The sequence below is a fragment of the Sceloporus undulatus genome, chromosome 4 (genome assembly GCF_019175285.1).
Source record: "Sceloporus undulatus isolate JIND9_A2432 ecotype Alabama chromosome 4, SceUnd_v1.1, whole genome shotgun sequence".
NCBI classification, from domain to species: domain Eukaryota; kingdom Metazoa; phylum Chordata; class Lepidosauria; order Squamata; family Phrynosomatidae; genus Sceloporus; species Sceloporus undulatus.
Genome location: NC_056525.1, coordinates 25,938,047 through 25,964,978, shown reverse-complemented (window position 1 = coordinate 25,964,978; position 26,932 = coordinate 25,938,047). Strand labels below are relative to the sequence as shown.

At 39.6% G+C, this 26,932-nt stretch overlaps 1 protein-coding gene across 5 annotated transcripts in view; it reads right to left on the bottom strand.

Moving 5' to 3' along the window:
- The window catches only part of RIPOR3 (RIPOR family member 3), a 152,824-nt gene that overhangs the window by 65,382 nt on the left and 60,510 nt on the right, over nt 1-26,932 (bottom strand). For 4 of the 5 annotated variants that reach the window (XR_006103421.1, XM_042462173.1, XM_042462172.1 and 1 more), the window contains one exon: nt 10,904-11,030. Coding sequence is in view for 4 of the 5 variants with exons in the window: in XM_042462173.1 (XP_042318107.1) it covers nt 10,904-11,004 (101 nt within the window). In the remaining variant the exon portion in view is untranslated. Of the gene's footprint in view, nt 1-10,903; nt 11,031-18,702; nt 18,914-26,932 lie in introns of those variants that run through there. The other variant, XM_042462174.1, reaches the window with a different exon arrangement.

Here is a 26,932-nt window from a genome sequence, read left to right as displayed (position 1 = left end):
GCTCTCATTATGTAAATAGTTAGTCATCTTATGTCTACATGATAAAAGGTAGGTCTTTATCCTCCCTATTAAACCAACCTTTTTTTCTCTTTCAAACCCAGAACAGAACAACCTGCATTATTTTTAAAAACCATTCTAAAGCACTGTGTTGGAACAACAAACATAAAAAGCCACTGTGTATTCTTTGCATCACAGGATTCCCTGTGTAAACATAAAAAACAACTACAGCCCTGAGCACTGCTCACCTGGCCTAAGATGAGCAAAGACAATTCAGGTAAGTCTTTAAATAAAATCTCTATCAAAGGTTTTTCCTAACTAGACTTTTCTTCTTCAACTCTGAATCATCTGTACCAGGGGTTTACAGACACTCTTCTTTAACTGTGTGTTTACTCTTTAGGTAAATTCTTCCCTCTTTAAAGGCAATCTGTTCTTCCCTGTTGTAATCAATTGCCTTTCTACCTCACCTGTTAGAAAGCAAATGCAGCAATAGCCACACCTGGAGGACACAGGCTTAAATCCAATTAGTAATGAATAAAAGTTACACGTGTGTTTGATTTACCAAGTTCTCATTGTTCTAGTATGTCTATTCCAACTGGGGCTTAGTAACTGGATTTTGACTATTGTCAAAATGACACCCTGTACTCCATACTATAGATGGCATGTCCCAATTTCCAGGAAGAAACATTAGGATTTGCAGCCTCAGTTGTATGGAGCAGCCAAAGTACATGTATAATTTTCTGTCTCAAGATTGCAATGAATAAAACAGGTTCTGAATATTCAAGATTGAAAACTTGTGCCCATTTACTTAAGAATCCCACCAAATTCAAGGCAAGAGTCAAATACTGAGTCTGGAAAAATGACTTTTTAGACTACTGCTTCCAGGATCCCCAGCTAACCTGAACATGGTAGTCCAAAATAGGAATTTTTACAAAATCTGCTTAAATCATTGTGCTGTAATCCTCTCTCCAAATCAGGGGCAGTTTCCATCAGTTTAATAGAATTTTCTTCTGAGTAGATACAGAAAGTCTAGACCTCCACAGACACACCTCAGACTGAATATAGTATTTCATTCATATCTTATAATGACCTCTAGCCCATTTAGTGAACTCAAATCCAATTAATCTGTTAGTTTTTAAGGTGTCAACTGACCTATACAAGATAAACACAGCAAAATCCTTACTTTTGAGCTTACTTACAGCAGAGCTCATTGTCAAATGCTGCCAGATGCTCTAGTTTTTCTTCACCAGTAAGGTGCAAGAATCCCTTAATCACTTTGCTGGCTTTTCATGTACATTTTCCAGTGCTGCTACAGTACTAGTAATGATACACAGTGTGCCAAAGATGGTTGTACAATCTATGTAATGGTATTGTGTTACTGACAGCTTCATTTTCAGATCCTTACCCTAATCACTCCCAACACTGCCATCTGCACACTCCTGATCTTTTCTATGAGTTCACCTCCAAGTCTCCAAGATTTCAAATTCAGACCACATCAGCATTTATGTGGTAGGAATTTTTGCCCCAATGAATATCATTTTGTACAAAGAACTTCTTCTGTCATTTTGCTGCCCAGTTTAAAGAGGTCATTTTTAGATCAACAAGCTAAATTGCCCTGATCCAAGGGCTTTATCACACTGCCCCATTCTCGCCGTAATCACACTGATGACATATGCTTTGGGAGCATTCCCTACTGCATGTCCCTATGTCAGTGTAATTAGGCTGTTTCTGGTCCCTCAAACTCTGAACCACATTACCATGTGATCCCAGAATTGCCATAGGAATAATTCACTGCACCTAAGGATTAGCACTATACCAGTGCTATTGGATTTTATTGACTTTTTTTTTTCATCAATGGCAAAGTGTGGGCTAATCACACTTCAAGGCCAAGGTAGTGACAAGAGGGAGCTGAAGTTGTGTGATCTGTTTGGCTAAAGGTGTTATTATCCAACTTGAATAGTGGTTTAAAAGCCACATGTGATGAAGTCCCAAGAAGGAAAAAAACATGCATGGAAGTCCATGGATAAATGGATAGATGGATGTCAGCCTCAATATATGGCATCCCTGTGAATGAGAGACCTCCAAGTCCTCTGCTCAGGACCTGCAAACTCAGAGCTGTTGCTTACTTGATTGAATCAATCTACCTGCAGTGTGGTCTTCCTCTTTCCTACGGACCACTTTAACAAGTATTATCATCTTTTCCATTAAGTCACATCAACTCATATGTCCAGAAGATGACAGCTCTAGTTTAGACATCTTCTCCTCTAGTGAAAATTCAGATTTGATTTCCTGTAAGACCCACTCATTTGTCTTTTTAGCAGCCCATGGTACCTGTAGAACTCTCCTTTAGCACCAGATTTCAAATGGCTTTTCTTCCTGTCAGTTTTCTTCATTGTTCAGCTGTCACACCCATACATAGAAAGATGAAATACTATGGTATGAATGATTCTGATGTTGGTATTCATATTTACATAAATATACACCAGAATCCTACACCAACCTTTACCCAATGTAACTTTACCTATACTTACCTAAGTAGCAGAGGTGATAAAATCCTGTTAATGAATTGTAAAGATGCACCAGCACCAATGCACATCAGTGTATGATGCTAATCATGCACAATGCAAGTTCAGCACTTTACTGGCTTTGCTACATAATAACGTAATATCAGCCTGCTATTGAGATGAGCCAGCCTAGTATAGTGGTTTGAGTGTTGGACTATAGCACTGGAGACAAGGATTTGATTCCTGGGTGACCTTGGGCGAGTCACATGCTCTCAGCCTCAGGGGAAGGCAATGACAAGCCTCATCTGAATAAATCTTGCCAAATAAAAAATACAATGGGCTTGCCTTAGGGTAGCTGTAAGTTGGAAATGACTTGAAGATGCACTTCAACAACAGCTCTCTGCTGGATATGGACTTTACAAAACTGACCAATTCTAATTCCTGCATACATAGGTTCACTTACAAAGACACAACTTACATGCAGGATTCCGGCCATTGTATTTGGTATTTAAAGATGCTCCTATGCATCTGCATCATAGTGGCCTACCAGGCTCATTGAACTGGCTATGCGGAAATGGATGGGAAAATGTATGAACTAGATGGAAATAAGTATTTATTACCCTGTGGTGTTCTACTTAAGAAGGATTAGAATCAGTTACTTTTGATGACAGTGTAAAAAGACAACTAATCAAAGAAATGAAAAGTCTTCTACAAAGACTGTGACCCCAATGAAGCCTTAAGGATGGTTTGCCTTATTGATTTCAGTTGGCTGAGACATTTAATACTATTTTGGCACATGGCCTGTATCTCTTGCAAAACGTTAGAGACCATGCAGTTTGACATCCATATAATAAACATTGCCTAAAATCAATGTATGAGTCATAAATAATAACAGCATCTGTTTTCTGGAAGCATTGGAGCCTAATTCTGATGCAAACTAAGCTGATGTTACAAGCTCCCCACACTCAACTGCCCAAGTACACAAAGACTTTATTGTGTATGTGTATACTTTTTAAATGCTTTACAGCTGAAAGTAACTGAATAACCTTCAGGGAAATGTAAACTCACTTCTTTCATAGCATTCTTACCCTGCTGGAGGTGCTTTGGGCCTAGAAACAGCTGTTTGACTCCTTTCCCTGATCATGTCCTTCCCTGTAAGAACTCCCACTATGTACTTCAGGTTCCAATCTGTTTATTCAATTCACTACTTGATTTATTTTCTCCCCCTCCCCACTTTCAGAGCTATGTCTACCAGCAACTCATCACTCAAATGTCTTTTTTGGCAGTTGGCTAGCTGGATTTTGTTCAGATTTTAATGGATGTGGAAATCAACAGATATTAGAGGATGTGTGTGTGAAACAAGACCAGGAGACTACCTTCTTTCTCCCTATAAGAAGCCCATGGTCTAAGTAGGTATGTGTACCTTGTCCAACCATGAAGGATGTCCCTTATGTGAGATACAGAAATCTTGTCCCTTATAGGACTGGCAGTATCATTATTATAAGAGAAATCCCCTGTTTGAGAACTGGGAAGCTTCTCTTTTTTTATAGACTGAATAAGATGCCCTTCATAATGACAGAAATGTGTGCATCATACAATTTATAAATATGGACAATATGCTCATTTTACAGAGGAACATGTGGCTAAGTTAACTGAAATCAATGACTTTGCTGGCTATTTAGATAAGTCAAAAACTTGTTAACAGATACTTCCTGGTTGCCAATCTTGCATGTCATGAATGTCAGTTGTTCTTTAGTGCTGTTATGAAAACTGAGCAACATTACTTAACAGCTTGGGGTGAGGTACCCAACCCCATCTGGACGATAGCTTATCCTTTTTCTCCTCCTTGAATCTGTGTCATGATTTATATATCTAAATCACAGGCAGAGCTTTTTCAGTTGTAGCCCCTGTTCCCAACCAATTATCAAACATTTTCCCCAAGGCAGTTTGATTGGAATTGTCTTTACTTTCTTGTAATATATCAATTAAACATGAACAGCTAATAAAAATACTATTTTAAAAAAATAGCACTTGGAGGCACAAAAGCATGGACTGTCATGAGACCCATGCCCTTCTCCATGCTAATTCATACCCTTCAACTGTCTCAGTTTAGAAAGGATAGCCCTGATTAATATTCTGTTGTCCCCCTTTTTCAGCTGTTAAAATTTCTCTCTCCCCCTTTGTCCTCAGCTTTCTTCAATTGCGGCAAAATGAATTCAAAGTGCAAAAATAGTTTGTACTCAATTCAGCATGGAAGGTGGGGGCAGAATATTGCCCTTCTCCAAAGGCTCAGGCAAAAGCAAAGTGCTGCAGCCTTTTCAAGTTTGTGTTGGCTTCCATGTTAATAACTTTTATGATCTTGATCACACTCTTAATTTGCTTAGCCACACGTCCCAGTTTTCATCTATGAAATGCTAGAGAATATGCTACAGCTGCAAAGCTTGGTGAACTCTGGAGGACCTGCTGCTAAGTCAGTGTGAATAGGATCTCACTATAAGTGTGGTAAATGTTTATTAAGACACAGATGATTAATTTTAATGACTGCTTCAGATGCATGCTTCTCTGTACAATTCTTTAGCTTGCCATCTTAAAAGGCTAAGATGCAGGTCTTTGTATTTTATGTGTCAGCTCACATTCCATTGCATTTTTATCAGTATAAACTAGGATCCAATGAAAGGACACAGAGGCCCGGTATGTGTGCCCATAACGGGCTAGGGTTGGTTGGGGGCGTGGCGTGGCGTGGCACGCAGCTTTGGTGCAGCTTCCAGACTCTTAGGACGCATGCATCATTTAAACAGCATAGCTCCAAAGTGACCCGAAGCAGCTTTATTTTGACTTGTCTGTATGGGGCCTAAGTTTCATTTCAGCCTGCTTCTATACTGGCTTTCAATTTTGTTACATGTCCAAAGATAAATTCATGCAATCCCCTCACCTTTTTTCCATTGTCTGGTTTTGTACATACATACATACATCTTTGCAGGGAAACATATATAAATGGATATAATAGAAGAAATACATACATTTTATGTGCATTTTCCCTCATGTGTGGATTTTGTGTTTTTCTAATGTACATATTTTGATACTTTTTAACTGTGAGAACTGTGGAACAAAATTCTGAGAAGTGGAAAAACTGAAAAGACAGCTGTGACCCAGAAAAAGAAAATGGAAAGTGTGATAAATATAGTGAAGAATAAAGCTGGGACGATGTATAGATTGATGAAAGAACAAATAAAAATTTTTGAAGAATTTTATAAAGATTTATATCAAGCAGGAAAAAATCCATTAGACCAAATAGAAAAGTATGTAGTAAAAAATTGGGGACAAATATTAAAGGGAAAAGATCAGGAATTATTGGAAAACCCCATTGAAAAGGCAGAGATAATAGAAGTAATTAAGAAATTTAAAAATGGGAAAACTCCAGGACTGGATGGTTTGGGACCTGAATATTATAAGGTGTTTGAAAAAATATTAGTTCCAAAATTGTTAGAGTTATAGACTGGAATAATAAATGGAGAGAAAATTCCAGCATCATGGCAGCAATCATTAGTAACATTAATACCAAAAATAGATAAATATTTAACAGATCCAGGGTCATATAGACCTATATCATTAATAAATCAGGATGCAAAGATATTAACAGCAATAATAGCAAATAGAATGAATAAATGTATGTATAAATATATAGGGAAAGATCAATGTGGATTTGTGAAAGGAAGACAAATGTCGAATTTAGTAGGTAGAATTTTGAGTAAATATACATGTGATGGTGATAACAAAATCCAAAGCAGGGATCTTGGCATTAGATATATTTAAAGCATTTGACTGTGTGGAATGGCCAACATTAAAAATAATTATGAAAAAGTTTGGTATGGGGGGAAAATAAAGGGATTAATAGATTAATTATATTATAATAATTCAATTAAAGTAATAGTAAATGATGGAATGACAAATGAAATAAAAGTAATGAGAGGTACAAGACAAGGATGCCCACTTTCACCAATATTACTTGCAATGGTGATAGAAATGCTAGCAAATGTTATAAGGAAGGATAAATGTTTGGAAGGAATAGGACTGGGGGGAAAACATAAAATTAGTTTATTTGCTGATGATACTTTATTAGAGATTTAAAAGAAAAAATGGGGAAAATAAAAGAACATTTGAACTTAATTTGGTGAGATGACAGGACTTCAGATTAATTGGAACAAATCAGAAATGATGTTATTTAATTATACAAAAGAAGAAGAATTAGAGTTTGCAAAACAAAAAGATTTAGAGATAAGAATAAAAAGTAATATAAAATATTTAGGAATAAATATTGCGAAGGAGCTAAACAAAATGGAAGGGAAAATTTGATTGTACTACAGAAAGAAATTGAAAAAAAATTGGTAGAAAATAACGAAATCAAATTATCATGATTTGGAAGAATAGCACTAGTTAAAATGAAATCTTGCCAAAATTAAAATGTTTATTCAGAATGATACCATTAAAAATATCAGAAGTTGAATCAAATAAGTTGCAACAGTTATTAATTGTATACTGTAATGGCGGAAAAGAACTAGAGTAAATAAACAATTTTGGTATAGATCCCAGGGAATGGGAGGGTTAGGCCTCCCAAATATAAAGGGATATAATGAGGCCAATCAATTAAGAGATGTAATAGAAGGTATGTTAGATATATCAGGTTTGGACTGGTTAGACACAGGAAAAGAAAAAATACATATGGAAACAGGGAATATTTTCTTTAAAGAATATTGTAGGAAAGAAATTAAGGAAATTGAAAACTCATTTATGGAAAATATACTACGAATATGGAACAAATATAAAAAAGGATTATTGAATGAACATTCAGTGATAGTACCAATAATAATGGTAAAGTCATTCCCAAAGAATTTAAGAAATTTACTAGATAAGGAATTAAAGGAAATGAAGATAGATAAAATATAAAGTTGGATAGAATTAAAGATAGGAAAAGAAAATATAAAACTTAGTGAAATAAAAGTGTCATGGTGGTTTAAAAATTGGAAGAAAAAGAATATAGAAAGGAAAAATATACACAATTTGAACAAATAATTCAGAAAGGAAAACTAGAGGAAAATGAAAATATGGAAGGAATAACTAGCAAAATTTATAAAATATTAATGGAGAATAAAAGAAAAGAAATAAACCAAAATACTTGGAAAGAAATATGGGGAGAACAATTAGGATGTAAATTTTGTAAAAATGAATGGAATAAAATTTGGGAACAAAGACATTTGAAAAATCTATCGGTACGAATTAAGGAAAATTATTATAAACTGATTTGGAAATGGTATTTGACACCAAGTGAGACTACATATTATAGGTATGAATAATTCAAAATATTGTTGGAGAGGATGTAATGAACTAGGATCATATATAAATATGTGGTGGCAATGTACATATATAAAAAAATGGGAAATAGTAATATTAGAAATAGAAAATATTATCAATATAAAAATCGATAGAAAACCAAATATAGTATTGTTATCACTACATAATGATGTAGAAAGGAAAAAAGAAGAAAGAAATCTTGTAACAAACTTGCTTACAGCAGCGAGATTAACTATAGCAAGAAGTTGGAAAATGAAAATAAAGATGGAACTGGAGGATTGGTATAAAGAAGTTTGGCAAATAGCGATTAATGATAAATTAACATGTAAATTGAAAATGAAAAAAGGATTATGGAAAAGAAATTATTTTGATGAAATATGGAAAAAATTATTGAAAAAGTATTAAGAAAAGAAGATGGAAAATTACCTTCATGAGATGAATTAAAATTTTGGTTGGAGTATATGGATGGGAATGGCTCCGGGGAAGGAGTGCACTGAGGTGATATTTAGTATAAAATAAGTAAAGTGTAAAAGCATATATTTGTATGAAGAATGTGTTATAATTTGTATTGTAAAATTTAAAAATACTAATAAATACTAATTTAAAAAAAGACAGCTGCAACCTAGTTCACATAGTTATTCAAGAAGTGTGAATTAGGTTGGTTCATATCAAACACCAATCAAACAAATTTCTCCCCATCTGTATTACTGTATTAGATAAGACCCTCAATTGTAAACATATATCATGAAATATCAAAAGTCAGAATCATGCATGACACAGTATTTCTTTTTTCTACATAGGGCTGAGAAAGCTGGATAATGAAGAAAAGTGACCAAAAAAAATATCAACTTATTTGAAATGTGGTGCTAGAGAAGAGTTTTACAGATACTGTGGACTGCCAAGAAGACAAAATACAGTGGGCATGCTATATTGGTGGGCTAACAATCCGCAGACTGGAGCTCCTGTGGATTTCCCCACCCCATATTAGCTAATGGCAGTGTGTTCCCATGGGTTCATATACATTGCCATCTTTAGACTAATATGATCTTGAGCTCCCCTATAGCTTCCCTGTCTGAAGCCCCCCCCCCCCCACAACTAAACCCCCACAAATGGGAAGGTCCCACTGTAAATGGGTCTGCCAGCAAATCAAGTGCAAATGCTCCCTGAACATGTGTGCTTTGTAAAGTAAATGCTCAGTAAAGTAAAGTAAATGCTCAATAAAGTAAAAAGAAGTATGAAAAGAGGAAGAGTGCATTATAGGTGGATTTGCTCAGTGAAGGAAGTCATGTCCCTGAGTTTGCAATGCAGGTCTCCCATTATTAGGGTCACAACAAACTGAAGCTATTTTGATGGCACATGTCTTTTCTTTGAATGTCATAGTTTAAACAATTAAGTGGGGCTACAGTCCAGTGGAAGAATATATGCTTTGCTCAAAACTAGTCCCAGGTTCAAAAGACAGGGCTGAGAAAGGCCACTGCTTGAAATCCTGGAGAGTTATCACCATTCAGTGTAGGTCAGGGTTGCATCCATTCTGGATGGTCATCAAAGGCAGCAAAAGAGAAAGGACAGAGGGGTTTGAAGAACCAGAAAGCTTCAGGATGATGGAGCTAGCAGGTGCCAGAACTGGAAAAGTGAAAGTTATGGGCAAGAATGTAACAGAAATTAATATATTTTATATTAATATATTTTATATTATAGTTTAGATAAATTGTGATTTCCATTCTGGAAAGACAGAATCCACTGAAGGCTCAAGCGGATGTAGGTATGGCAGACTAAAGAAGAGGGAGAAGACAATTTTGTTGGTTGGTAAGTAGGGTTGCAAAGTCAGGACTATCCCAGGCCCTGGGATTCCAAAACCTGAGACTTAGGAATGATCCCTTGTGATGTCACAGGGAGTGAGCATTGGCTGATGTTACAAGAGGAAGATCCGGATGTCATTAGGTGTGAGACATTAAGCATCAATCACAGCTGTGCAGAAGATGCCTCTCCAATAAAACATCAAATTTTACAAATTAGGAAAGACAGTGCTCTTACCTCGAGACTCCTCACTCTGAGGACTGGAGACAGGGGTCCAGGCCCTGACATTTGGGAACTCTATCGGCAAATTATTTTATTGACTGTACCCCACACTGACATCTGTTGATGGATGTGTTAGAAATGAGTAAAACTGGGCAGATTTCAGTCCTAGATCAAGATCTCCAAAAGCCAAGGAAAGTACACGACATAGATAGCTTATTGACTTGTCTCAACTTTTATACTCCTTTTATAGTCCCTGTCCCTATAGGATCCACCCTCTTGCTAAGGAAGACCCAGGTGTAAAGACACAGCCATCAGGTATAGAATACATTAGTCAGTTTCCTCTCTGTAAATTCATACAAAGATGTATTAAATAGGACTACTGTAGGTACAAGTTGAATCTCCCTTGTTTGAAATGTTTGGGACTAAAAGTGTTTTGGATTTCAAAGTTTTTCGTAGTTTGGAATATTTGCATAGAGATGGAACCTAGATCTGAACATGAAATTCATTTATGCTTTGTATAGACATTATACACATAGCCTGAAGGTAATTTTATACACAATATTTTTTAATAATTTTGTACTTGAAACAAAATTTATGTACATTGAACCATAAGAAAGCAAAAGTATCACTCTCTCAGCCACCCATGTGGACAATTTTGGATTCTGGAATATTTTGGAATTTGGAATTCTGGATAAGGGAGACTTAGCCTGGGCTAGATTTGCATACCTGCATATTTTCCCCTACCTATAAGGGAGAACAGTTTGAGAGATGTCTACACCCGCCTCCCGCCCCCCCCAAAAAAGTGATAAGAGAAAGAATTAACTTCCTTTCCTCAACTCCAGGATTCCTAATACAAATGAGTTGAGGTTGCCACTAACTTTTAAAATTGATGAATTAAAATGAAATGAAAAAATAATTGATTCTGACATGGACTTATGATCCCTCATTTCATCTGGCTCTAAGCCATGAAAAATACATCACCTGGAGGAACAGAAATGGAAAAGGAATTCATGGGCTATCAGTGCACAACTCACGTTAACTTTCGGTTGTGGGCGTTGCTGAATCCAGCAAAGGAACAGCTCCTGCTTATTCGTCCCCCATCAGAAGGGGAGACAAACGTCAGTTTCATTGACATGATTCCTGGATAACAGGTCTGCAGCTCTAGAAAGGAAAGGAAAGGAAAAAGATATTACATTAATTGCTTTAGACAAGGATATGTCACTTTAAATATGAAAGTTTAGGCTATGACAAAAATGTTGTATTAACTCTCTCCAGAATGGCTGCAATAATAGCCTCCATTTGATATGATACATCAAGTCTTATTCTTATTCATTTTTTAAATTTTTATGTGTATCCCTCCTTTTCTCTCAAAACTACAGGTATGACTTAGGAAAGCTTACAAAATAAAGCAAATGCAACATAGAGAAAACATACAAAAGGCAACATTGGAAATAGAATTAAGAACATTAAAAACAGGGGGTTTTTTTCCAATACAATTTTTATTAATGCTTAAGGCAAAAGCCATTCGCATGATTAAAATGTAAAACTGATGACAGAAATTCAGAATTATAAAATGCTCCATCAAATAACTAACAACCAAATTTTATACATTAAGCATAATAAAATTCCAGACAATTAAATAAAACAACATTAAAAACAACTTCAAAGTTTAGATAAGATCATCCCCATGACAATCAACTGCAATGTCCGCTATAACTCTTGCCCGAATTTTGATTGCTGCTGAGGCAAACAGTGAAACCTTATAAGTTACCTTAAAATCAATATCAGACAGGAGATAAAAAAATCTTTTCAGAAGTGGTATTAGACTGTAAATTGGATAGAATAGATCCCATAACTTTAGCTCTTGGATCAGTATATAGTGAGCAAAAAAGCAGATAATGAGGCAAATCCTCGATTTCTGGAGCACCACAAATACATAAATGGGAATCCTTAGGTGTGTGTGAATATCTGCCATCGATCATGGCTGAAGGCACTGTTTGAAAACGAAGAGCTGTAAAAGCCTGCCTAAGCTTTGGGAATGTAAGCTTCCCTAGGTAAAAAGCCATCTGAATTAAAAACAGTTTAAAACATGCACTTGTTAATAAAAAGCAATCTTAAAACAAATTCATCAGGTTGCCATAAGTCAAAGGTGACTAGAGGTCATATACACAAACGCAATAATGAAAGCATTTTCATTATTTTTTTAAAAAATTGGTTCTCAACAGTCTATTGAAACAAAAAAAGTATCTATTTGCCAATTAAAGAACAGCAAGAAGGGGATGCTAAAAATAGTTTGTCCTCATTTAACTCAGCAAAAGGGAGAGGAAGGGTGGTTGAATCTTGCCCTTCCCAGTAGGGTTAGGCAAAAGTGAACTGCTGCAGCATATTCTAGCTTGCATGCTCTTCCTCATTAATAACTTTTGCCATTTTGACCACACTCTTATAATGCTTTGTTCCAGTTTTCATCTGCGACTTGCTGGAAATTAAGTTATCACCTAAATGCTGTTCATTCTACGCATCAACACCGCTGTTGTTACTGCCAGAACACAAACATCACTCTTGGAGCAGGTCTCATTTCTGGGCAAATATTCAGCTCCTGGAAGCTAGTAAGTATCCCTAGCAAAACAGAAGTGCCTGCCTCTCTTACAACTTTCAGTCAATGGTCCAGCTGTCAAGGGAAGAAAGAGATGAAGTCAGACTATTCATTGCTCCTCCCCCCCCCTTCCTGTAGCCTATCCGTCTGGCAGTGCTTTGAATAAAGCTGTAACTGGATCCATGCACACTAGGTTGCACAGGCTGCCACTGAAATTACACAGGGCTCTTGTTTATTTTTTTCCAGAAGTTGCCCTTTATACCTTTACCACATCAGGACTGCACCCGATCACAGCCACTGGTAGCTTTTGCTCCAAAAGCACAACATTCATGAATCTAAAACTCAGGCCATGTTAGCTTCTCCCAACTCACTTGATTTCCTTTGGCTTACTTTTCTGTTTCACATCATCACTCAGTCCCTTTTGTTCCTTGGGGGAAATCTGCCTTCCCGGGGTCATGTGTGCATTGAATTTAGACCGTGGAGCTCCCATCTCACAAAATTCAACAGACATATAAAGTCAGTCTAAGCACTGAAGAGGAGGCAACAAAGAATCCCCCACACAGACACACAAGCAAGCAGCTGTAATGCAAACACCAGAGCCACAAACTTGCCATTTAAACAACAACAACAAAAAATCTGAAGAGTTAGCCAGATCACTGTCATTCATTCAGACAAAACTCCCACTCACATCCAGAACAGGATTTCTCTAAGGGAGCCTGATTTGTATCAAGAGCCTGGCAAGGGGAGTAAAAGGCAGAGACTGGAAATGTTCCCCTTTTTATGGACTTTCCAGATCCATCAATGAGCATTCCCAATGGCCACCACAGCCTGGTGATACTGGATGTTGTCATGCAAAAAAAGAGGAACTTTTCAAAGCTCTAGAAGGTCAGAGATATTTACACCAGTGAAGAGATCTAGGACATCAATACTGGAAGCCAGGTGGAGAGCATCTGGATAAAAATTAAAGGGGAGGGAAACAACAGGGATGTTATTGTGGGAGTCTACTACAGACCCCCAAGTCAGACAGAGGAATTGGATGATGCCTTTCTAGAACAGATGACTACACACTCAGAAAGGAGAGATGTAGTAGTGATGGGTGACTTCAACTATCCTGATATTTGCTGGAATTCAAACTCAGCCAAATCCTCAAGGTCTAGAAATTCCTCAGTTGCCTTGAAGACAATTTCATTGTCCAAAAGGTGAAGAGGCAACAAGGGGGTCAGCTGTTTTAGATCTGATCTTAACCAACAAGGAAGACTTGGTTAATGGGGTGCAAGCAGTGGGATCCTTAGGTGGAAGTGACCATGTTCTCCTGGAGTTTGTTATACAGTGGAAAGGAGAAGCCAGGCATAGTCAGACACGCATTCTAGACTTTAGGAGAGCGGATTTCAGTAAACTTAGGCCCTGAACAAACGGGCATCCAAGTATGTACTCTGTACGTACTAGGGTTGCCTGCGGGCGTCTCTTTTAGACACCCGCAACCTTAGTACGTAGAGTACGTACAAAATGGCAGCGCCCTGTTCACATGGGCGCTGCCATTTTGACATAATAGACATCTAACGTCCGCACATCACAGCACCAGGTGATGTTGCGAGTGCGCCAATGGTGCACTGCGGCATCACTTGCATGCCGCAAAAAGCTGATTCTTTTTCCACCACCGGGAAGCCCCGCCATTTGGAGGCTGAGGCTTCCCACTGGCGGAAATGGCGGCGGCAGCAGACCGCCCTTTTTGGGCGGTCTGTATCCCGCCTTAGAGAAGTATTGAGGGTGATCCCGTAGTCAAAAATACTAAAAGAGAAGGGAGTTCAGGACGGATGGGAGTTTCTCAAAAGGGAGATACTGAAGGCACAATTTCAAAGAGTTCCAGTGAGAAAGGAAAATGGGAGGTGTCTCAAGAAACTAGGATGGATGACTAAGGAACTTTCAACTGAGCTAAGTTTTAAGGTATAAGAAATGGAAAAATGGGGAAATCACAAAGGGGGAATTCAAACAAATAAAAGTATAGTGTCTAGATCAAGAGAAGTAATAGTGCCACTCTATTCTGCTTTGGTCAGGCCCCACCTAGAATATTGTATCCAGTCCTGGGCACCACAATTCAAAAAGGACATTGAGAAACTTCAGCGTGTCCAGAGGGAGACTAAAATGGTGAAGAGTCTGGAAACCATGCCCTATGAGGAACGACTTAGGGAGCTGGGGATGTTTAGCCTGGAGAAGAGAAGGTTCAGAGGTGATATGATAGCCCTGTTTAAATATTTGAAGGGATGTCATATTGAGGAGGCAACAAGCTTGTTTTCTGCTGCTCCAGAGAACAGGACCCGGAACAGTGAATGTAAGCCAAAGGAAAAGAGATTCCACCTCAACATTACGAGGAACTTCCTGACAGTAAGGGCTGTTCAGACAGTGGAACAAACTCCCTCGGAGTGTAGTGGAGTCTCCCTCCTTGGAGGTCTTTAAGTAGAGGCTGGATGGCCATCTGTCGGGGATGCTTTGATTGAGAGTTCCTGCATGGCAGGGGGTTGGACTGGATGGCCCTCGTGGTCTCTTCCAACTCTATGATTCTATGATTCTATGAGTCTACAGGAATGTATCTATGGGGGGGGGGTGAAGCAGAAGGAACTAAGAATCCCTTCACATTTTTCTGATTGCATTCATACACCCCATGGGTGCTTTTTTTGTTGTTAAAAATAAAACACTAGTACTGTGTTGCCAACATGGGTTTTAAATGTGTAGTCTTGTTAGTCCATGCCCTGCAATTCTCCCATTCTGGCAGGGGCAGTTTCAAATAATTGTGTGCCATCCCACTTTTCCATGGAGCCTTATGGAGATGATTTGGTCTGACTTTGCATTGTATCCTCTGATTGCTTTTGCCGCATCTTTTCTTAGTATGAAAGCCACCCAGTTTCTTTGTGTCTTTTGATTCCCTGAGTAGAACTGTGTAGTTGTCTGAGGAGTTTATCGCACAGGCCTTGGAATGGGCCTGTCGCGTTACAAAAGGGAGCGTGATGGGAACAGAAGGCGGCATAGAACCCATCTTACCGCACAGGAGAATGCCGCTTCCAGAAGTTCCCATCGCATTCCGGATGCGTTCCCCAGGAGGCGATTTTCAGGAGCCCTGGTGGTGCAGTGGTTAAATGCCTGTACTGCAGCCACTCACTCAAAACCATAAGGTTGCGAGTTCAAGACCAGCAAAAGGGCTCAAGCTCGACTCAGGCTTGCATCCTTCCGAGGTCGCTAAAATGAGTACCCAGATTGTTGGGGGCAAATTAGCTTACAGTTGTAAACTACTTAGACACTGCTTAGGCGGTATGAAACGGTATATAAATGAAGCTTGTTTGTTTGTTCCTGAAAACTGCCCCCTCTGGGATGCATCTGAAATGTAATGGGAACTTCAGGCAGTGACGTTCTCCTGGGCGGTAAGATGCATTCTGTGCCACCTTCCATTCCCATCACACACCCCTTTTGTAACGCGACAGGCCCGTTCCAGGGGCCTGTGTGATAAACCCTTGAGTCAAAGCCGGCTATCCCTGTCCATTTTAACTCACTCACCCCTAGTACTGCTACATGCATTCCATTTCCATTTTTACTATGTCTGGCTTCAACTGCACAATGGGAGGAAAATGTAATGATCTCTATAGCTCAATATCAGCAACAGACCGCCAAGATGGCAACCCCCTGAAGTGACCCTTTCCCATGAGGCCAGCAAGCCAGTTCCTTGTAACACAGTGAAAAATGATTCCATCACTGTGATCATTAGAGCTGAAACAAACAAATCACTTAATTAAAAACAGCTCTCTTGTGCTGCAAGCAATTAAAAGAAGAAACCATAAAAACCTTTGGCCTTGTGGTTATTGCCCTCATGGCTCCAGAAGTGCAGGGAACTGATAAATTATTGAAGCCTCTCTTTTATTTTGCTGCCCTGGAAATTTTTTCAGTGACAGCCCTTGAGAATTACCATGATCTGTGTGCTCTGGTGCTGTCAAAGAGTGAAGAAGGAGGGAAAAGAGGGCATTACCCTCTTGCAGATGCTCAAAAGAATGCTTTCAGAACACTTCTGATGCACCCAAAGAACCAAAGTACATTCACACAGCATCCCCATGCTCTGGTGATTCTGGGTTTTGACACTAAACCAAACAGAACAAGCTAAAGCAGCCAAATCAAGGACAGATCTCTTAATCTGGAAAGAGTGTGTGTGTGTGTGTGTGTGTGTGTGTGTGCGTGCGCGTGTTTTATTGAGATTAGAAAAGGTGAATTTTTGGACTATAGATCATAGAATCCCCTGAACAAAATGAGTGGGTGCACTTCTTGGAGATGTCTCTCTCAGACTATTTTTGAAGTTCTTGAAAAATGTGTGTAGAGTACAGTCAGCTCTGTACTCTAGGCTGGTTAACCTCAGTATCCTAACACTATTGCCTACCCTCCAACATTTCACAGACAAAAAAGGGACTCATAGAACCAAGCAATACTGGAGTGTGGGGAAGATGGCAAAAAAATATTAACGAGGAAGGACAGGTCAGAGAGGCTGCAGCGGTTTGCTTTTTCTGGGACCTATTGGGAAGGAGCCATAATGGTACAATGGTTAAATGCCAGTACTGCAGCCACAAGAATTCAATCCCAGGCAGGGCTCCAAGGTCCACTCAACCTTCTATCCTTTTGTAGGTTAGTAAAATAAGTACCCAGCAATCAGCTTACACATTGTAAACCATTAAGGGAGTGTCTGTTCACTGATAAGCGGTATAGAAATGTACTTGCTATTGCTATTGTTATTACTATAAAATTATGCCTCCACCTATTCTCTCCCTGCTGTGAATTAACTGACTGGAAACTACTTTTGCCTTTTGAATTCAGTTTGGAGCAAGTCAAAGATAAAAGGGGAAAGTGGGAGGAGGAGAATAAAACTGGGACATTTTGCAACTCCTTGAAAAAGTGGGAATGTCCTTGCGAAATCAGTATTGTTGGAGGACATGCTAATGTTCCATAGAGAATGTCTATAGTGGCATCACTATGAGGTGCAAAGGATGCAGACCACATCAGGTGACACCCTAAGGCAGCATGACAACACTGCTCCTCAAATATCTGCCTTTTGGCAGGAATGAGCTGTGGCATTCACCTGCGTCCCATTAAAAGGCTGAAGAGATGGTGTGAGTGCAGTGAAGCTCAGTGGGAATAGAAAATAGAGACCCCAGGGTTGTTTTTTTAAAAAAAAAGTTAAATTTTTCAAATTTTAAAAAAAATACTTTTAAAACATCACATCTTACTAAATGTTCGCTCTAAGCACATGAAACTCTGTGTATGTAAATACATTCAGGCTGTGGGCATGATATTGTAATTTAAAAGTATAATTTTAATTGTGCTAGTTGTTTATGTCACAACTATTACCATTACATTCAGTGATATATGGGAATTACGATTTATGAGCGACATTAGTAGGAAACGGACTGAAGTCTATGAAAGCTCATGCTGCCAATTTCTTTCTTTCAGTTAATCTCAAAGGTGCTACAAGATCTCTCTACATTAATAGAAACAAACATTCCTAAGGATTTTGTATGGTGTGATATAGGAGGGGCTCAATGGGTGAGCATTGACTCTGAGTTACCACACGGGGTGCCACCAACCCTAGTGGCGCCACTGAATGTAGATGGCAGAGATGGCATGTAGACTGAATATAGATGGCAAAGGGACCGTACATTAAATCAGGAGCAGGCAACAAGCGGCCTTCCAAACGTTCAACCCCTGCACTGTATTGTATTGTTTTATTTATTTATTTATTTATTTATTTATTCATTCACTCACTTATCCAGCCATTCTTTTATGCTGAAGGTTAACACAAGCTATTAGAAGAGGATGGCAAAATAATATACACTCCCATCCATGAAAGTAATCAGTTTTGGCTCCTCCAGCATGAGCTCCAAGACCTTTTTAACAAAACAAAATAAAAAGACCCCACACATTGTCCGTTTCTCTACCACTCCTTCCTTTACCCTGGTTCCTTAGCTCCCAGTGCTAGCACAGAAAATTTTTGCTAGAATAGAGAGTTCAAGCTTCACCTAGACAGCTCTAAAGATCTCAGACAGGGGCTACTTTTAGCATGTTGTGTGTGAGTGTGTGTAGTTTTAAGATGTGACAACATTACCATAATGCTTTACTTTAAGCCACATGGGGATCAGACTGCTCTTCTTCTTTAAAAAAAAAGGTACAGAAACATATTACAACTGCTCCTAATTAAACAAAAATCTGGCTTACATTCAGATGCATTCCTCCCTTCCAGAGAGGAGTCCAGAAGAAGACCTCCAACAATGATGTATTGCTGAAATCCATGTGCAGTTTTCACCTGGTTAATTGCGCAGGTCCATCTGCTGGGATGTGCAGTCATTTCAGAATAAAGGAAGGACAGAACTGAGTGGGTGTTACCCCATTCAGTTTTCATTCACTTCAGAATGAACATGTAGGGGAGCAAATAGGTATAAAAGGAGCTTCCCATTACTCATTTAGTGGTGTAGCCTGGCCTTATCTCTCTCCAACAGTTGCAGCAGTGCTGTTTTTGACAGTTGTTCCTGGCAGTCAACATGATATTTTATCTGCAGTACACTCAATATTACATCCTTCAAGGGCACTGTGGTGGGAAAGTGTCAAACAAATTACAACCCTACAACTATCCATCTCACAGGAAGCTAAATGATGATACTGGCCTCCAAATAAGAATTCTGTCCCTCCTCCATGTTATTTTCCTTCATTCTCCAAACTTCTAGTACAGTGCTCCCTCGGGTTACGAAATTAATTCGTTCCGCCGCCGCTTTCGTAACCCGAAAAGCATTCGCAAGCCGAAATGCCATAGGCGCTAATGGGGAAAAGCCGCGATTTCGTGCGAAAAAGCGCCGAAAAGCACCAAAAATTTTTTCGTAACCCGAAATAACCTTCGTAACCCGGAACAGTTTTTTTTAATGGATTTTTTTCGTATCCCGGAAATTTCGTAACCCGCGCATTTCGTATCCCGAGGTACCACTGTATCCCTTTGTCATAACAAACACTTAGTTCAGCCTTCAGAAATACAGTTTAGGCATCCAAAGGAAATGGGCTGGCAACTTTACTAAGGGAGTGCAAATACTGCACATGTAAGTTATAGGTGCAAATTATTTTCAAAGTCTCACTCTCTGAAATGCTAGAAATTTGGGGACTGAAGAAAAAATTCAATGGGGGGGGGGCAGAATTCATGTATTAAGGTGGTCATTGTCCTCATTTTGTCACACCTGTAGCTACACTCCTGGCCACTGTTTTCCACCCACAATGTCCCAGAGCAATGCAATAGCCAAGGCATTGTGAATAAACAATGCATGAACCACCAGAAATGCAATTCAGCATAAAAGGATGCAACATAACTATAATGGTTAAGAAAATATGTTAAAAGGAGAAAAAACACAACTTGACAATAACATCACAACATGATCATAGCTCTCAACAGTTTTCATAGGAAGAACTAAGAAAAAAAAGTTGTTTTTCAAAAGGATAGAGAAGTAAACTGAGTGGGAGGATCTTGCACATCTCTAGAAGTGCTGGGGAAATAACTATGGAAACTATGGGTTACAGGCCGCCCAAAAAGGGCAGTCTCCCACTGCCCGTGTTTGCTGCGCAAGGGAGCCGCAGCAGACAAACCGCGCGGCTCCATCGTGCAGCAAAAAGAGCCCACAAAAAGCGGGTTCTTTTTGCAGCGTGGTTATGACACCACAAGGCGCCAATGGCGCACTTGCAGCATCATAGCTGTGCCGCAATGTGTGGATGCTAAGCGTCCGCCACATCAAAATGGCGGCACCCATGTGTACTGGGCGCCGCCATTTTGACGTACCCAGTACATACTAGGAGTGAGGCCTGATTGGACACTGCGTCCTTGGCCAACCCCTAGTATGTACTGGAGGCGGGCCAAAGGCCCATGTGTAAAGCGCCTATGGAAACCATGCCCTATAAGGAGCAACTAGGGAGCTGGGTATGTTTAGCCTGGAAAAGGGAAAGTTAAGAGGCAATATGATAGCCCTATTCACATATTTGAAGGGATGTCATATTCAAGATGAAGCATGCTTGCTTTCTGCTGCTCCAGAAACCAGGACACAAAGCAATGGATGCAAACTACAAGAAAATAAATTCCCCCTCAACATTAGAAAAAAATTTCCTGACAATGGCCTGTTACAGACTGCCAAAATAAAGCTGCTTTGGGTCTCTTTGGAGGTATGCTATTTAAATGATGCATGCATCCTAAGAATCCGGAAGCTGCGCCAAAGCTGCACTCCAGTGCTTAGGAATGGAGTGTGGCTTTGGCGCAACCTCCAGACTCTTAGGACCCATGCATCATTTAAATAGCATACCCCCAAAAAGACCCGAAGCAGCTTTATTTTGGCAGTCTGTAACAGGCCAATAAGAGCTGTTGGACAGTGCAATACACTCCCTTGGAGTATGGTGAAGTCTCCTTGTTTGGAGGTTTTTAAAGAAAGGCTGGATGGTCATCTGTCAGGGGTACTTTGATTGTGTATTCCTGCATGGTAGGGGGCTGGACCTTATGGGCCTTGTGGTCTCTTCCAACTTTATGATTCTATGACTCTAGGCCTGAGTCTTGGCGACTTTAAATAGAGATGCTGTTATAAAGGAAGCCTGAATTCTTGCTGCATATTCTTCTACTGTATGCTTTCTCATAAAATTTACTTTAGTGCAGAATTTTTGCATACTCAATATGTGCGTCTTTGTAATCATTACCTGAGCAACCTCCTCACAGCTATCTAACTATCTGATGGCATTTCTGCTGCTTTTCAATGGCCCAAAATACTACACATCCTTCCCCTGCTCAAAGTAACACATGCCACTATTTCCCAGTTCTCTAAGGAGTTTATCAGACAAGGGGAATTGGAAGTATAATCTGATGGCAATCTGAACACAATCATGGGGTTTAACATTATTGTGTGATAACCCACTACAAGCAAATTCGGGCAATGGGAAGTCAATTCGAATGCAATGTGCATTCACGTAATTGTGCTAAACTAGCGACTTTAAGTGAATGCGTTTTGGCCCCACTTTCTTTTCATTCAAATTTAAGAGAAATTCCTCCCGTTGGATAAACTTCTAAGGTAAATGAAGCAGCCTGTGTGTTCATAGACTCCAACTGTCCTGATTTGGTAGTGCCCATCCCAATGAATCTTCTTGCCATCCCACCTTATCAGCTGCTTTTAAAATGTGGATTTCTCTCTCCTTGCCTCCCACTTGGGGCAAACTGAGTTCAAATTGCAAATGTAGTTTCAATTCAATTAACCCCTGAGGGAAGATAGGAGAGGAGGGGGCAGATGCTTGCCCTTCCCAGAAGGTTCAGCAAATGCAAACTGTGAGCTTCTCCTAGTTTGTATGTCCTTCCCCATTTTTAACTTTTGACATCTTGACCACACTCTAATGTTGCTTGGCCACATTTGTCCCAGTTTCATCTGTGAAATGAAGAGTATTTTTGTGTTCATCCCCTTAAATGTATGAAATCTGGCAGGGAATTACATGAGTACATATTTTTAAAAAAATCTATTGTTATTGTATGTACATACACATATATGAGCCAAGTTGGTGTAATGATTTCAGTATTGGACTATGGCTCTGGAGACCAGTGTTTGAATCCTGGTTTGGCCATGGAAACCCACTGGATGACCATGGGCAAGTCACACTTTCTCAGCCTCAGAGGATGGCAAAGGCAAACCCCCTCTGAAGAAACATGCAAAGAAAACCCTGTAATAGCTTCACCTTAGGGTTGCCATAAGTCCAATATGACTTGAAAGTGCACAACGTGTGTGTGTGTGTGTGTATTATATCTAACACACATTAGAGAGGTCAGGTGTTAAATTTTATGTGACTTCTGAAGACAAGGTCCTTGGAAAAAATTATAACTACAGAATCTCCAACTGGGGGAGTATGGTCCAAAAAATTATTTTTCCAAGCTGATGATCTGTCCTAATGGACTTTGTAAAGCCCATGTACATCAGTGTTGGTAATGATGAAGTTGACAACAAGCAAACAGAATCCCAGAGCAGGAACATATAACTTCCCATCAAATAGCTATTCATGTTTATGCTTACTTTTCACCCAGCGCAAGTTCTATAATTAGTTGTTTCTGGGCTCAGTCAGTTCAAAAGTTTTATGAGGAAAAGATGACATGTTTGCCTTTTTTCCACCCCAAGAAAATGTTTTAGGTGATTTCTCCCCCTTCTGGTTATGGCCTCAGATAATATTTACTTAAGTTCAGTAAACTACCTCTGTGCAGCAATAATATTAACACATTCCCCAGTGGTGCAAGGAGGGATTGCCAGATGTCCAGGACTGACCTGCGCAGAACAGGAACTGCTTTGTCCAGAGCAGAAGACAGCCTTCATGCTGTCGGCTGGAGCCAGGAAACCAGTTCACATGGATACATACTCACATTGACTGAAGTCATTAGGTTATTAATGTTTGTAACTCATCACTGAACTGAGACCACCACCAGCAGTCAACAATGGCTAGGCTCTAGGAAGGCAAATTTCAGACTTACAGAATTTAAATGTTTTTGCTTGTTTGTTAGTTTTGCTAGAGCATCTCAGGAGCCACTAAGGAAAATCTGGTGCAAACGAAATAACACTTCACATTAAAGAACTTTTGAGTTCAGGAAAATTATTTGGATTACAGTCACCCTTCCTAACTCGTGGATCTCGGATCCGCACCCTCGATTACCCACGGAGGGGTGACCTACACTGTTTCCAATGGCACGTGCGCATGGGCACGCAAACCTCCATTTGCGTGAGGGGTCTGGAACAGATTGCCTATGAAAATGGAAAGCCAACTGTAAAAGTGAACAGAGCTCACAGCCCTTTTGCACAAGCCACGAGAGAGAGAGAGAGAGAGAGAGAGAGAGAGAGAGAGAGAGAGTGTGTGTGTCTTGGTTATTCCAAAGCTTTCTTTATCTCAGCAGGGTGTGAGGAGAGTCATTTTGTTGTCGCTATCCCTGGTGATATAATGTATTGGAATGTAAGAATATATACAGTATCTATATATCTATAAGGAAAATGTTATGGATTGTATATGTTTAAAATATGAAATTAAATAAAAAAACTTAAAATAATAATAATAATAATAATAATAATAATAAAGAAATCCCTGGTGGTCAGCTCCAAATATGCCAGCAGGTCCAAATCTAACTGCCATAAGTGAAGCAAAAAGCCTTCCATTATCTTTCTTATGTTCTCACATATCATACCCTGCAACTGTCCCAACTGAACAGGGACAGTCCCAATTAATCCTCTGTCATCCCACTTATTCAGCTGCTTTTAAAATGTTCTAGTTTTTCTCTCCTCCTACCACTTTCTTCCTTTGACCTTCCCTGTAGACTCAGGCAAAAGCTAATTGATGCAGCGCCTATCCTAGCTTGATTTTTCCCCTTACTAATAACATTTTCTCCTTTGAGTACACTCTCGTGTTGTATGGCCACAATATGTCCTGAATTTCATCTCTGAAATGTTGAAAAGAGTAATGAGTATTCCTTGCCTAAGGAAATCCTATGAAATTCATGGAATTGCCATAAGTCAACAGGCGAATTGAAGGCACATGCACAATGTAGGTATGGGTGCAAGTCATACCTTATTAAATATTTTATACATCCATAAGTTCCTGTTCATTTTAATGCATCTTTACACAAAGCATAATGCCAGATTTTTCCACTCACCATTTCCCAGCAATGTAATAAGAGTTAAACTTGTAAAATGGTATGAAAATGACAAGCACATTGCTGTTGCACAAAAAAAAAAACTTTTCAGAATTGAGTTGCTGTTACTGTCAAAGTACTTAATACCAAGACTAATTAAGTTTCCATTCTTAACCTTCACTGCAGTGTTAAATCTAGTGGGAAAATAAACTCTGTATTTAACCTCTGCTCATAGGCATTCTTTTGAAAGACCATTGACCTTAATAGCAATGTCACCCTAACAAGATAGTTCACTACAAAAACATTCCAGAACTATGATATTCATAAGCAGCATCCTTCCAGTATAAGATCACCCATTCGGTGGCACTTTCACTGTACTAGTGGTGCACAAATTAAGTTGCATTCATCTGACAATTTTTCAGAAGCTGAGGTGCCCGTTTAAAAAACAACAGTAAATCCTAGCTCCCAAAAGTCATTTGGGGTTTTCTTGATTGGTGGTATGCATTGGTTTTTAAAAATTCCACGTGAGCAACCATTATACTATATGATCCAACATTTCACAAATGAAAACTAGGACACATACGGCTAAGCAACATCAGAGTGTGATCAAGATGATAAATGTTATTAATGAAGAAGAACATATAAGCTAGGAAGGGCTGCAGCAGTCTGCTTTTGTCTGAGTCCACAGGGAGAAACAAAATTCCACTCCTTGCTGCTGAACTGAGTTAGCTGTATCCTTCTGGGATTCAAATCAAGGTTGTCAGAAGCTGTCTGCTTTTAAATTGTGTGTGTATTTAAAATATATGAAAACATTGCTGTTAATAAATAATAATAATAATAATAATAATAATAATAATAAATAGTTTATTTATATTTATATTTCCCGTCTCTCCCTCCGGATTGAGGCAGGATTACATCAATAAAAATACACTACAGTACATAGATACAATCAATAAAATACTAAAATTACTATTAGTTCAATAAAATAACAAGTCATCATCTAATCATCCAATAGTCATACCGTGATAGTCAAAGGTGGGGCATTTCAACTCTTATATATGATCAGGTGGGTATGCTCACCAGAAGAGATCCATCTTGGAGTACCTATTGCAACTACCTCCATTTTCTCTGGATTCAACTTGAGTTTGTGTTCCTTCATCCAGTCCATTACTGATCCAAGGCAAGCATCCAAAGGGGAGATGCCATCCTTAGTCACTGTAGCGTACTGATAACACCACGCTCCATGTCCCCGGATGATCTCACCCAGCGGCTTCATGTAAATGTTAAACAGCACGGGGGACAGAATGGCGCCCTGAGGGATGCCAGATGTCAGCTCTCTTTTAGAAGTGCAGCTGTCCCCCAGCATCACCATCTGGAATCTACCCAGGAGGTAAGAACGGAACCATTGCAAAGCAGCACCTCCAATTCCCAACTCCCTCAGGCGTTCCAGAAAGACACCATGGTCAATGGTATCAAAGGCCACTGAGATGTCCAAGAGCACCAGCAGGGTCACAGTTCCTCTGTCAATGCCCAGATGGAGATCATTGACTAAGGCGACCAAGGCAGTCTCAACTCCGTATCACACCCTGAAGCTAGTTTGAAATGGGTCCAGATAATCGGCTTCATCCAAAACTACCTGGAGCTGGAAGGCAACTGCCCACTCGATCACTTTGCCCAAGAATGATAAAAGGGAGACCAGTCTATAATTATTTCTCACCAGGGAGTCCAGGGAGGGTTTCTTAAAAAGTGGTTTAACCACTGCCTGATTTAGTTTTGATGGAAATTTCTCCTCCCTGAAAAATGTATTGATTATGAATTGCAGTAATTTTGTTGCTGCTTTCTCACCCTGGGTGGTCAGCCTTGATGTTAGTGGCCTTTCAAGTATTTTAAAAAGAAATATGTAGATATAACTTTGCGGACATACACAAGTGAATGATAGCACTAAGACTTAGGTTAGAATCATAGGAGCTTATTGCACAGGCCCTGGGGAACGAGCCCGGTGCAGAATGGAAGAGGGCGGGAAGGGATCGGAACGGGAGTATCACCCATTTTACCACACGAGGAACACCGCGAGAATGCCGCCAATGCCGCCGGAAGTCACCAATCCGTTCCCCAACCATCCCATAGGAGATATTTTCAAGAACTGTTTCAGCTGTCCTGTGGGACAGATTGGGGACTTCCAGCAGCATCTGCAGTATTCTCCCATGCAGTCAAATGAGTGATATCCCCATTCTGTTCCCCTCCCGGCCCCTTCCGTTAAACACCGTTCCCCAGGGCCTGTGCAATAAGCTTCATAGAGATCACAAGGGTCTGCTGTTATTCACTACTGAATCTCCAAGTTCTCAGACATTTACATATTGTACCTCTGACATAGACCAGCACAGCAGAATGTTGGTAGCTTGGGATATATTGAAGCATAGATTTCCAGATGATTTCCTGGGGTATATAAACATAATACCCTTATTCAGGCAATCAAAGTAATGGAGATGAGGACATATCACCTATATCCCTGTTGGTGACCCCCCACTCACCCATTATGCCAGCAGACATACATCTGGAGTGTCGCAGGATGTATTTGCTACCATACTTCTGCAACACCCTTGGCTCACTTATGTCTGGTGGTCCCCCAATTTCCCCTTCCCAGCCACTAATCCACCAGAGGAAGGAAACACTGAGGAAGCATTGTGCCCTTGGACAGTCTCACAATCTCTAGAATTGAGCTGCAGTTTAACTATTATACCCTTTGCAAAAAGTGAAGAACAACTGCTCAAAAGTTTCAACACAAAT